Source organism: Lissotriton helveticus, chromosome 3_1, assembly GCF_964261635.1.
Source record: "Lissotriton helveticus chromosome 3_1, aLisHel1.1, whole genome shotgun sequence".
NCBI classification, from domain to species: domain Eukaryota; kingdom Metazoa; phylum Chordata; class Amphibia; order Caudata; family Salamandridae; genus Lissotriton; species Lissotriton helveticus.
Genome location: NC_136061.1, coordinates 1,858,518,473 through 1,858,530,787, shown reverse-complemented (window position 1 = coordinate 1,858,530,787; position 12,315 = coordinate 1,858,518,473). Strand labels below are relative to the sequence as shown.

The window sequence follows — 12,315 nt, the reverse complement described above, 5'->3', positions numbered from 1 at the left end:
AGAAACTAAGTAAAAAAATATTTTTTTCAATCAGTTTTTGATCCCAAACGCAGATACGAAATAGGAATTTTCATCTGACCTGTTCCTGGAAAATGGAGCTTTACATGCAAGGTGAAAATATAATTTGAGTAATTGATCACAGGGTCGGCAAGTTATTGCCATTGGTAGTATGCCCAATTTAATGTATTAAGCATCTAGCCTTGATGTCGCTCATGGCCCACTTTAAGAGTGATGCAGCAAATATATAAAATGGGTCTTTCTACAAGGCAAAGGCACTTTTCCCTGCCATATATCACTGCAGCCTGAGCGACATGGTACTCTCTGAATCCACATATACGGGTGGTGTAAATACACACTATGACATTTAACTTTCAAGCGACTACCCTTCTTGTGCCATTCACCATTTCCGTACAGGAGAGTTAGGTGACACCAGTGTACAGCACATGTTTTCGGGGGGGAAAAAACACAAACGTTGCCACTGTTTAAATGTGATATACGACAAGACAAGAAAAAGTGCGAATGCAATGACGAAAACAACAGGTGAATGAGGGACAGCTGAAAGTCGGGGTTGAAGTGCTAAACGAGTATAACAAAAATCTGCATTGTTTCCCAAAAAAACATGTTTGAAGTAAAGTGTGTGTTTGCTTGTTCTTAATTGAACTCAGAAGTGGCTCTCGAGCAACAGTGCAGATGGCCATCTGGGAATGATAAGCAGAGATGTAATCTGAGGTGTGGTGGTGATCAAAGTATGGCACAGACTCCCAAGAACTGCTGGATTAAACGCCAAACAGCGTCCTTTGGTCTCGGCAAACCTGCCTCCGTCAAAGTAATATGCAGTAGTCAATCATACCATGCAATAAGCCTAAATGAGGACAACATGGCTCATCCCTATTACCTGCCTGCTCGCTTTATACAATCAGATAGCATAGTGTCCTAGCCAACAAAGTTTACAGGCAAAAAAGGTAACCATGGGACTATGTTTCTTTCAAACACAAGACCATTCTGACCCCAAATGTAAGCTTGGTATGGTAACTCCAGGAAGACAGTACAGGAAGTGGAGAACATGAGTTTATTAATCTATTAGGAGGTTGTATGAAGTGTTGTGCGTCATCTTTCAGCTATGCCCTAACATTCATATATACCATAATGTGCTTTGATAGTAGAAAAACTGGGTAACCAATAAACTACAGGAGCATGGTTCCGACCATAGCTGGTGACTAAAAATAGACAACTTACCACAGAGAGGTCATCACAGCAGGCGGCACAGGTGCAGGAAGCTGCATGAGGATTTAGGAGCTCATCCTACAGCAAGAAAGACAAGATGAAGTAATGGATACAGAACTTGAGCAGGCCTGTCTTGTATAGCAGTTGCCAACACTTACACCTGAAATGGCGCTCAAACTCTGTTCTCGCCACTCTCCTGCTGATCAAATTTGAAATCAATGATATATTTTCATTTGAAATTTGATCAGGATGCAATTACCACATGGATCAGGCTGCACTTATCACATGGACAAAGATGCATTCTTTGATTGATATTATTGTGTTTAAAGTGACACTTCATCTACATTGGCACATGATTCTGAGATTGGCTTAAACTCATTGAGGTTAAAAAGTGCATCTCTCCATTAAGAAATGACTTACACACAACTTGCATCAAGATCGAGGCTTGCAAAAAATCCTCTGCAAAGGGCCAGCCAGGGCATACATTCATTTGTGGTTAACCCCTTCGGTTTCATTTCTTTATAATCAAGACTGTAGATAGCTGACAATGTTATTATTTAAAATGATACCTTAACAATCTTATAAAGTTATGAGATTTTATTTGGAACAATTGAATATAAAAAGAGGGCCACCTTTGAAGGCTGGCGTGTACGAGGAACAGGAGGCACTACACGCTTCTTTGGGCACAGAAATGCGCATGAAGGCCAATAGGATTGAGGCCTGATGGAAGAGGACTTCCTTAATGAAAGATACCTTTTCTGAAATTGCCCGAGTAGGGGAATAGAAAGAGCGCGGGAGGGAACAGGAAACCGCGAATTAAATTGGTTGCGCTGTTGGCAGGCTTAATAGACATTGAACTAACGAGGAGTTACATGAGGTTATAACAGCTGACAAAGAGTGTCAAATAGACGACAGGGGGTGGAAGATAGAACCACTCATAATAGTGAGTGTCGCCCTGAAGAAGTCCCACGTGAACAGTCCCACTCAAGATCACGCGCTCCCCCCAAATACATGCGGACCCTTGCTCCGTTCATCATGCCGATCCTCTGCTTAGTTTGCACCCCCTTTCATCGGATTGTAGAAAATTGTGGGGATCCTCTGAATTCGTACATCAATGACTCATCCCCCCCTGCCTGACCTCAAGATGGTCCCCTCAGTCATTGACTCTGAACTCTCCATCAACAGCTGAGGCCCAGCCATTTTGACTGATGCCCGGTGGTGCTACCTCGCGAGCTAAAGGGGAGATGGGCTATGGATTCCCTCCTTGGCCATCACCTACTCAGCCGGTCCTTGGGCAAACTCTCCTGCGTCTCTCCTGACCTTATCTCCCTACTCCCCCTTCACCCTACCATTCTACTCTTCTCTTCTTTCCAGCTATTGACTCCTGCCCTCACCCGTCCTTGCTCCTTGTTCCCACCCTGTTTATCCACTGGACTTTCTTATGTGAACTTTCCCTCGTCAGTTGAGACCTAGCTATTTGACTGATGCCTGATGGAGCTACCCTGTTTAGCTAAAGGGGAGATGAGCTGTGGATTCCCTCCTCGGTCGTCACCTACCCAGTCGGTCTTTGGGCAGACTTCCATTCGTATCTCCTGCCGTCTTTTCCCTCATGCTCCCCCTTCACACTTCCCACCCTCCTCCCTACTTATCTCACCTTTATTTCCTCTTTTAATGAGTTGTTTATTTTTGACGTAATATGTAATTGTTATCATTTTCTGTAACATTGTGTAACCGAATGTAAAGCGCTCTGATACCTACGGGTCTAGCCAGCGCTATATAAAACTCATTAAATAAATAAAAAAAAATCTCCACATTTTCTACCACTTCATTGATTCTGGGGCGTAAATGCTTAGAAAACATGGTGGCTATGTTAAATATAGGTAATCAGTGACAGTGTCCTTTTCTATTGCTCATTACAGTTTTTTTCTTATTTTTAGGCTTAGATTACATCTAATTTTTAGGCTTAGCTGTCTGTTAAAAAACATATTGCTAAAAATGCAAATTCATAGACTTCTTATTCGATGACTTTCCTTTCTTGTGTTTCGCTCACACTTGCGAAGCATAGGTTCCTTGCAATCCTTTTGTTTGGATAAATTATATTTTTCCATGGTTCCCCATCAGGGACCTACCTTTTTTTTGTTTCTGAACTCTATTGGCGTGCATGGATTTTCTTGCTTTTTGTGTGTGGCTTCCTACTCAAATCCGAACTCCTGTTCAACTTTTTTTTGTCGTTTTTTTTTCCTCACACCGCCCAACATCTTTGTTTTTCTTCTACCCCTCTGGTCTCCTTCGCTCACGCTGCTCAGTGGAGTTTACTTGTTCACAAGCTCCTTAATTGCTGCCATTCCCTCACCCCTTGAGTTTTTAAAAAAGTGTTTTTCTTTTTCTTTTCCTGATCACTCCTTTTAAATATTGCACTTTTGAGCACCTTTTATAGTTTTGTAATTTACCTGATAGGCATACGCTATCTTGGAACGTTAAATAAATTAAAAAGTAAAAAACATGCCCTCCTCAGGATCTTGACATATATGTCTATGCAGAGTGAAGCATGCACATGAATTTATCATCATTCTCAGGTTGCCATGGCATCATCACACATAGGCTTACATTGCGCAATAACACATGTTGCAAGCATCATTACTCTGTGTTTTTTTAGGTTTCGCCTGTCGAAAGCTGCGCAAGCAGCGTTTCGCGTAGGCGAAATCTAATGTTAGAACAGTATGGGGGACTTGAACCCACCCCTTCTTCCATTGGCTAGCTCCATAAATGGAGGCTAGCCATTGGAAGACATCGTTGTCAATCACTTTTCCCGGTCAGAACGCGAATCGTGGGCGTTTGACTCTTTTTTTAAGTCCCGCCCCTTTTTGCCGTGTGTCCCGGGCCGCGCTGTGATTGGCTGCCGGCCCGGGACACCCCCGTGACGTCATTCCCCAGGCCACGCTGTGATTGGCTGCCGGCTCGGGACACCCACGTGATGTCATTTCCCGGGCCGTGCTGTGATTGGCTGCCGGCCCAGGACCTGACTTGTTTTCTCGTTTTAGGGACGTGCTTATTTCCTTCCCCATTGTCCCCTGTTTTGACTTACACAACTTTTTTTTTTTTTTTAACTAGGTAAACGGTTCTTCAAAAGCTGCACATGGTGTGAAATAACACACTTTAAAAGTAATCAATCAAAATTCAGTACTCCCCACACCCATCAATAGAATTTGAAGTGCAAATCCTCCTGTGGTGGACTCTGGAAAATGCACGGCTCATCAGCCAATTAAACACTGCGCATGGTGACGTCGTCCTCCAGATCAGTCTCTCTTTCATGAAAAGGTTAAAAGTACAGGCAAGTGTCCTTTTTTGTGTTCAACACATTTTTCCCAAGTGAAGCATGTCATCTCTGATTCCTGTGGTGACATAGCTTTTACACATGTGGGCTGCATTCATTGCTGCCTAAAAGGAGCCCACAACGTAGCAGTAAAATCCATCTATAGGTTAGCAAGGGACTGTTGCATCTAACCAAAAACCATGCAAACAAAAAAGAAAGGCTGTTTCCTTTGGTGCAAGTTTGCTTCGGGTTTTTACGGAGGTAATACTGCCTTGTAAAATACAACCCTGCTATACAAGTGGGTATCACGAGGGCCGTGCTAGAGGCGGGACACGAGTAATTTGGTGGTGGACGGAGGAGCCTGAGACCAAGTTACTGTGCAGCAGACTGCAAATGCTGACTGGCTACTGCAGCGGTGATTTCATCTTCCCTGCAGCAAGGTGCAACTAATATCTGCACATTATAATGCCTCTCACTTTCCCTCAGCCCGCTTCCTTACGCAGATCAAGTTAAGTAAAGTGCGACCCCAGTCACTTGATATTTGTGTCATGAAAATCTGTCAATACGGTGACAAAGCACAGTTCAGGTGATACGTGGAAAACTGGACGTCCTGGGCAGGCTGTGGCATACTCCTCTTCCTCATGGCAAAGGTCTCATTGTTTCCTTGTTGGTAATATTTTCTGCGCATCTTAAATAAACATGAATATATATTATATAAAAAATCCTTTTGTTATTCATCATCAAAGTTCTGACTGAGGAGAAAAGTTCTCATTCTTCTCACATGCGAAATATGCCTGGATGACCAAGCCCTCTGGGAAGCCCAACGCCTTCAGCCTCTCTATTGCTTCCTTCTCTTGTGGTGTGACTTACACAACTTTCGAGCCCCCCGACATTCTCGTAAACTGTCGGCCTGGCACACTTGCTGTTTTTTGTATGTCCATGTATGTTGGAGTGCGACCCATGACTTACACTTGCTGTTTTTGTCTGGCAGCGGCTTCGTCGTGTTTCTGCGCAGCAGAAAACACCCCAGGTGGTGGCATAAATATGTGTCTCTTTGAGAAGACGGAAAGGGGGGGCGGGTACGAGGGGTCGGGTCAGGGATGCTCGGGTCAGGTCAGGTACTTGAAAGTGTGCGCAGAGAACAGAATATTGACTTCACTCCTATTATATGTGAAGGCTAATTGCGCCACAGGTCACACAGAGCGTCGGAAGCCTCGGGGTGGAGCATTAGGGTGATCCCAACCCTCGGTTGTCAGAGGGAGATGGTACATGGGTCGCCCTGCTCTCCAGGAGCCTGGAAATGGTGAAGAGGGAGCGAGATTTTAAGGCGTCTGAATGTCGGCAGCGCCAACTCAGCATTTCATTCTTCAAAGCGGAACACATTGAATAATTGTAACAGCGGTAATTTGTAGCACCTAGCAACGTCAAAGGGCTACGCAAAAACCATTGCTATTATTACAAATATCCAATGTCTACTTGAACGTTTTCTGCTCTATTTTCTTGTTGCAGCAGTCTGCTATTCTGGTTTCATGGGGGATTTTTTTTAGAGGTCATGTATGTATCTGACGGTGCCTGCCTTATCGTGACGTGAGGCAGTTCTAGATCTTTTGTTTCGTTAATTAGACTGTCCGTTTTTTAGTCACACCAATCAGCTCTAGGTCGGGTATTTCATTAAAAGACAATGTGCAATCGGCTAATGTCTGGCAGTTCTCGTCCGTGTGTTTTATTATTTGAAATACTCTACTTTAGGTTAATGTCCGGTAGTTCTATTCTTACATTTTCTAGCCATGGCCCAGCCAGTAAGTCCACTTGGATCCGCAGACATGAAGCTGAAATCGCCACTGGGAAAATGTTCTCATGCCACTGAAAGGGTGAGATTTTGATCGATACCTTATATCTATTGATCCAAACCTCGATCTGGTCGACTGAACCTTTATTGCCTGTCTTGGAAGGAAACAGTACACCTATCTGCAAATTAGTTCACCCAAGAAAGGACTCTACTCTCAAAGATCACGGACAACTTCTAGGTTTCAAAAGTTTATTGTAAAGATATAATGAGCTGCAAATACAAGCATCTCAGAATGAGATTCACGAGGTACACAGGTCCAATTACATACATGTGCTCTCGAAAAGCCCTCAGACGAGCAACAGAAATCACTAACACAAGTTCCAAAAATAGCAAAGCTATCAGCATAGACGCATATCTCTCCTTCATTTAGGTTGGAGGAAAACAAACACAGGTTAGGCGTCCCTACCCTGTTCTAGATGGTATCCCTACTTAACCAAATCCCAACCTAACAAAGGTGTCAGCAATGAATGACCCCCAAGGGAAGTCACCCACTCTAAGTCTCTTGGTGAAAACCTAAAGTTCTCCAGTCATGACCCCTCACTGCCTACCCATCCGCTCTCTAAAGGGTCCTCAGGTCTCTGCTCTAACTCCACCCAGGGGTGCTGTCCCTAATACAAAACAGTCAACAACATTTGAGACGCCCCTTGCGAAACGCCTCTCACGTGGTGCAACTTCAGGCTTTTTCCATGATGCTTTGTATTGGGCCTCAGACGTTAGAGTTGACCTTGCTTCTCAGTCTCTTCTCCGGCCCGCTGATACCCCTTAAACATTCCAGAACCCTCCTCCATGTCTGGGCCGTCTACTGAACAGACCTCTATTCATTCACTTATAATTGGATCCCCCCTTTCCTGTTGCAGACAGATATCTGCCGCCAAGAACCCAACTCTCATAGACTTCTAAAAAAAGCTTGCAACATTTCTCAGCCCAGACATGTACGTGTAAATCAATGCTAAAACATCTCAGGCCTACAATATTTCACATTATGATTATAGCATTCAATTTCTTCATTTAATTAAAGCATGTTAAAACTCTTATTCTATTATTTAGAAAACATTACTCTAAATCATGGCCCATTAATGCAATGACCAAAAACGTTAAACAATCTGTGTCGTGAAAAGAAACACCTTCCCTTTTAGCTCCAGCTCTGGCCCTGAGGCCTACCACGTTCTGCGTTTTACCACAGACCATCTTATATGTTAACAGCTACACGACATAGATTCAAAATAATCTCGTCTAATAAAATCATATAATGTCACGCATTTCTGTATTAGTTCCACTTCTACTTAAATCTCTATATTAGCTATACATTTAGAATATAATTTCAGATACTATTAGCACTCATGGCATTTCTCTTCATGAATTATGCTCTCTATAGGTAAGTGTGATGTACTCATATATTTATATCAGTTTGCGCTCTCTCAGTTCCCCCCTTTGATGACCTCTCGGGGTCATCACTAACATTTAAACTGCAGTTATTGCTGGCATTCTCTGCGCTTCCAGAGCTCTCAGGCTCCTGTACTGATTATCTTGTATGGCAGCCAATCTCTGCAACTGTTCTCTTTGGGCCCTTTCTGACCTTCTTGCTCTGTACCATTTGAATACCCTCACCAATCCCCACAATATTATCCCACAGATCAATACTATGATGATAGGCTTTAGGATATACCAAATAAAGCTTTTGCCCAAGGTGGAAAACCACCCTCCAACTGTACTCATTCCGTGGCCCACCTTTTCCCAGACATTTTCTCTACTCAAGTCTTCGATCTCTTTGTGTATATTAGTTATGTTCTTAATAACTTTCTCAAGGGGTTTTGAAAGGTCTGGAATGTAAGTGCAACATTCCTGAACCTTCAAAGCCTTACAGACTCCGCCCTCTTTTGCTAATAAGACATCTAATGCAAGCCGATTTTGAAGAACCATAGCCCTTATCGATTGCATCTCTCCTTCTACCAGCATTAAGGACTGAGCAGTGCTGGCAGACAACCTGTCGACAACTGTTGCCAGTCGTCTAATTTTAACATCATTAAGGATTATTCCCAAAAGAGGGAACATAGCTCCAAAGACATCTCCAACCATTTCGGCATCACCTACATCTCTCCTTCCCCTCGATGATGTCTGGCCCTCAATGATCAATAAGTCTTGTGCATGATATATTTTGGGGAAGACAATTGCCAAGTAACATGATCCATACCAGTTGTCAGGTAGTCTCACGTAAGCATTTCTTCCACATACAAAATACACATTTGGAATCACTTGCATTCCCTTCAGGAAATCCTTAGTGTAGTACTCTAAATTAAAAGCATGTTCACAGTCAACTTCACCCACGTATACATTTTCATAATACGTTTTGGCTCGGTGAAGACATAACTTTCCTTTCTGCGCTTTATCTAAAGCTATTGGACCACTACTACCCTTTCTCTTGTGTGACTTCTCTTCCTCGGTCCAATCTAATTTCCCTTGTCCTGATTTTTTCAAAATCTTTTGTCTCCTGTAACGATCATCCACCTGCCCTATGAACTTTTTCTCGACTTCTGACACCTTGCATGTCAGATTATTTCTACGGGCATGTGAAGTATCTAAGGTAATCCAAGGAATGAAGAACTTGGCCAATCTGTCTTCACTCTTCCAGTAATCCCATTTATTCATCTGCTTATAATTCGGGACTTCTGGCAACACAGAATCATAATTGGAGAAATAGTATTCAAAACTATCTCTCTCATAAAATATACTAAGCAATAAGCTACATGTAATGCCATATGTCAGAGGGAGGTGATGATATCGAATTCCTTCATCTACAGACGCAGGCAACTGCATGCAGACGTAACAATCCTTAACCTCCATGGCATCCACGTATTCATACAAAAGTTTAGCATAAGCATTTGACCTAAAGTCTCCTTGGGACTCGTCTACATGTAACCTGCGGGCTTCTGCAGCCAATAACGCTTTCTCTTGAGTGTTTTCCCTTTTCTCACCTGCAACAGTGGGTGTAAGTGTTACTACAGAATTCGCATCAGTTACCTTTACCTCTTCCTCATGTCCCTTTACATAAGAAATTGTTACCACTAAAGCTATTAATATTATCACTCCTACTATTAGTGTACCTATTATACATTTAGCTCTGCGGTTCGGGGTGCCGGCCTCCATTTCGTCAGACAATCTAGCTTTTCCCTTTCTCTTTGCAAAAAAAGTTCTTTTCCTCTCGTTCCTTTACAGTCTCTTTCAATCCTTTTTTGTCTTTAGAATCCACACAGCTGGAGGCTGACAGCCTTTTTCGCAAAAAGTCCTTTCACAGTTCAAAAAGACAACCCTAGCCCTTCTCCATCCACTCAAGGGGTTCCCTAAAATTCTCTGCTTCCTGGGCGCTAGGTAATCTTCTTTTCTTCTGCTTGCTTTATTTACAAAGTCCTTTAACAATCGACTATTAGATTTGTGGTTGCAGCTTCAATAGCATAGTTCAATATTTCCATGCGAAGAGTATGCTCTTCATGTGCTGTTATCGTGGTACCAAAGTCGGGGAATTTCAATTCTGTAAGAAACATGTGTTTTAACTTGCTGAGGCGGGGAGGTCTGGGGAGCACGAATGTTAGTGACCCTTCTTGTTCGACACCGGGTACCAACAGTTGTATTTCCACGGTGATAATGGGCTCAGAACTGGACACCACCACCGCTCGGATCCTCCCTGTCTCCGGTTTCACAGACATTTGTCGCCAGATATGTCCACTCAGGTGTGGAGTATCTTCTGTTAGGCACACGCACTCTTCTTGACCTTCTTCGGTCCGGTGCCTCAGCGCCCTGAGCACCTTCTTCTGGGTCTGAGTCTTCTGATATCGGAGGAAGGGTTGCTTCTGGAGTTGACCTCAGGCTAGAACTTCTTCTTTGCGGCCAATTTGCTTCTCCACGTGCCCTTCTACTCCTTCTCCTTCTGGTCTGTTCTCGCTCTCTTTCAGACCTGTCAGGGTCAGACTCGTACTCCCAGCTGTCTTCTCCTTCTGTAGCGTCTTCTGTTTCGCTGTTGTACTGACCGTCCTCAGCTTGGTCAGACTCGTTCCCTGCTTCTACTGGCACCTCTACAGCTTGGCTAGCCCCCTCTATGGCTTCTTGGTCCTCAGCTGGACGTCCATCCGAGAGAGGAGCTGTTTCCAGAGGTGCTGGAACCCTTTTCGTATGCGACGCGTGTATCCAATTGGGCAGGCCTCCCACCTTTACAGCTGTACTTGTGATCAGGATGACCTGGTAGGGCCCACGCCAACGAATATCCAAGCAGCTTCTTCTCACATGTTTCTTCACCAGGACCCAGTCCCCAGGATACAGGTCATGGCAAGGGCCCTGGCACGCTGGAACCTCTGCAGCCTGCACCTGAAGGGACACAGAACGCATGGCGTCAGACAGCCCCTTACAATAGTCCAGGATCATATCATCTGTGATATTTAACAGTGCAGTAGCTGGAATAGATGGCAGCCTCATTGCTCTCCCCATTAACACCTCATGTGGTGACAACCCTGTTCTTCTGTCTGGGGTACTACGAAGGCTCATGAGTACCAATGGCAGGGCATCAGGCCAACTCAGGGTCGTTGAGGAGCAAACTTTCGCTATTCTGGACTTGATCGTGCCATTAATTTGTTCCACAATTCCTGAGGCTTCTGGTCGGTAACTGCAATGGAGCTTTTGGTCTATATTCAGTGCAACACAAATCATCTTCACAAGCTCGCTGTTAAAATGTGTTCCCCTATCTGATTCCAAAAAGGCCGGCACCCCGAAACGAGGGATAAGTTCTCTAAGCAGTAACTTAGCCACTGTGAGGGTGTCGCACCTACGTGTAGGGTATGCCTCAACCCATCTGGAGAACACACAAACAACCACCAGGACATAGCGGAGGCGGTTGCATCTTGGCATTTCAATGAAATCTATCTGCATTCTGTTGAATGGACCTCCAGACCTTCCTATGTGACTTAGTGCAACTGGTGTTCTTTTCCCTACATTCAGCTGCTGGCAGGTCACACAACGCTGGCACACTGCTTCTGCTGCTATTCTAAACTTAGGATTGTACCAAGTCTGTCTAAACACTCTCAGCATAGCATCTCTCCCTAAGTGTACTGGACCATGTATGAGTCTAGCCATTGGACTCACCATCTCATTGGGCAACACTGCTCTGCCGTCTGCTGAGACCCAAAAATGAGTCTCACCCATTACACATCCTGCCTTTTCCCTTTCTGCTTCTGCAGCATTGATGCACTTTTGAGCCTTCACTGCCTCATCCCACTGCTTCATGTACTCATTTAGTTCTTGAAAGGACTTTCGTCCAGATCCCCTCAGATCCATTGGCCATCTGGGGCCCCCAGGATCTCCCCCTGGGTCCCCTGCTGTGTGCATCGGGGTACTCCACTCTCTGGGTATCGGCATCTGACTTGGGGAATTAGTGGTATCGTTCCTCCTTGCCTGCTCTGCTCTTTCTCTGTCTTTCCGCTTCCGTTCTTCCCCTTTTGCTCTCTCTTGGTCATATATCGATATTATAGGACCTATGGTAACAGGTACCTGTAGTGCATCTGGTAATGGGTAGGATGTGGCGCTTTCCGTTTCCGGCGCTCTTTGTACCACAAACCTACCGACCACCTGCTGCACCTGACTAGGCTGGAACAACTCTTTCTTTGGCTCAGGATCCCACTGTGAACTGGGAAGCGGTCTATGCTCTCCTGCAATGCCCCCCTTTTCTCCTTCAGTATTCTCGACCTCTCCCCCTGCTCTATTATACGGGGGTGGCCTGTCTGTCAGTAATCTGTTTATCAGGCTGTCCTCTGTTTCGCTCTCATCATCTTCTTCTAGGGGGCTTTTATTTACTGGCGCCTCTAACACTGGGTACAGTTTATTTATTTCCAAATTATGCACTCTCCATCTTTTAGCATCCGCATCCCACCTGGCATCCTGTACTGCC

General features: G+C 44.5%; 1 protein-coding gene across 2 annotated transcripts in view; it reads right to left on the bottom strand.

Moving 5' to 3' along the window:
- The window catches only part of DEAF1 (DEAF1 transcription factor), a 519,741-nt gene that overhangs the window by 279,502 nt on the left and 227,924 nt on the right, over positions 1-12,315 (bottom strand). For both annotated transcript variants that reach the window (XM_078682816.1, XM_078682815.1), the window contains exon 6: positions 1,237-1,302. In XM_078682816.1, the coding sequence (XP_078538942.1) occupies positions 1,237-1,302 (66 nt within the window). The remainder of the gene's footprint in view (positions 1-1,236; positions 1,303-12,315) is intronic.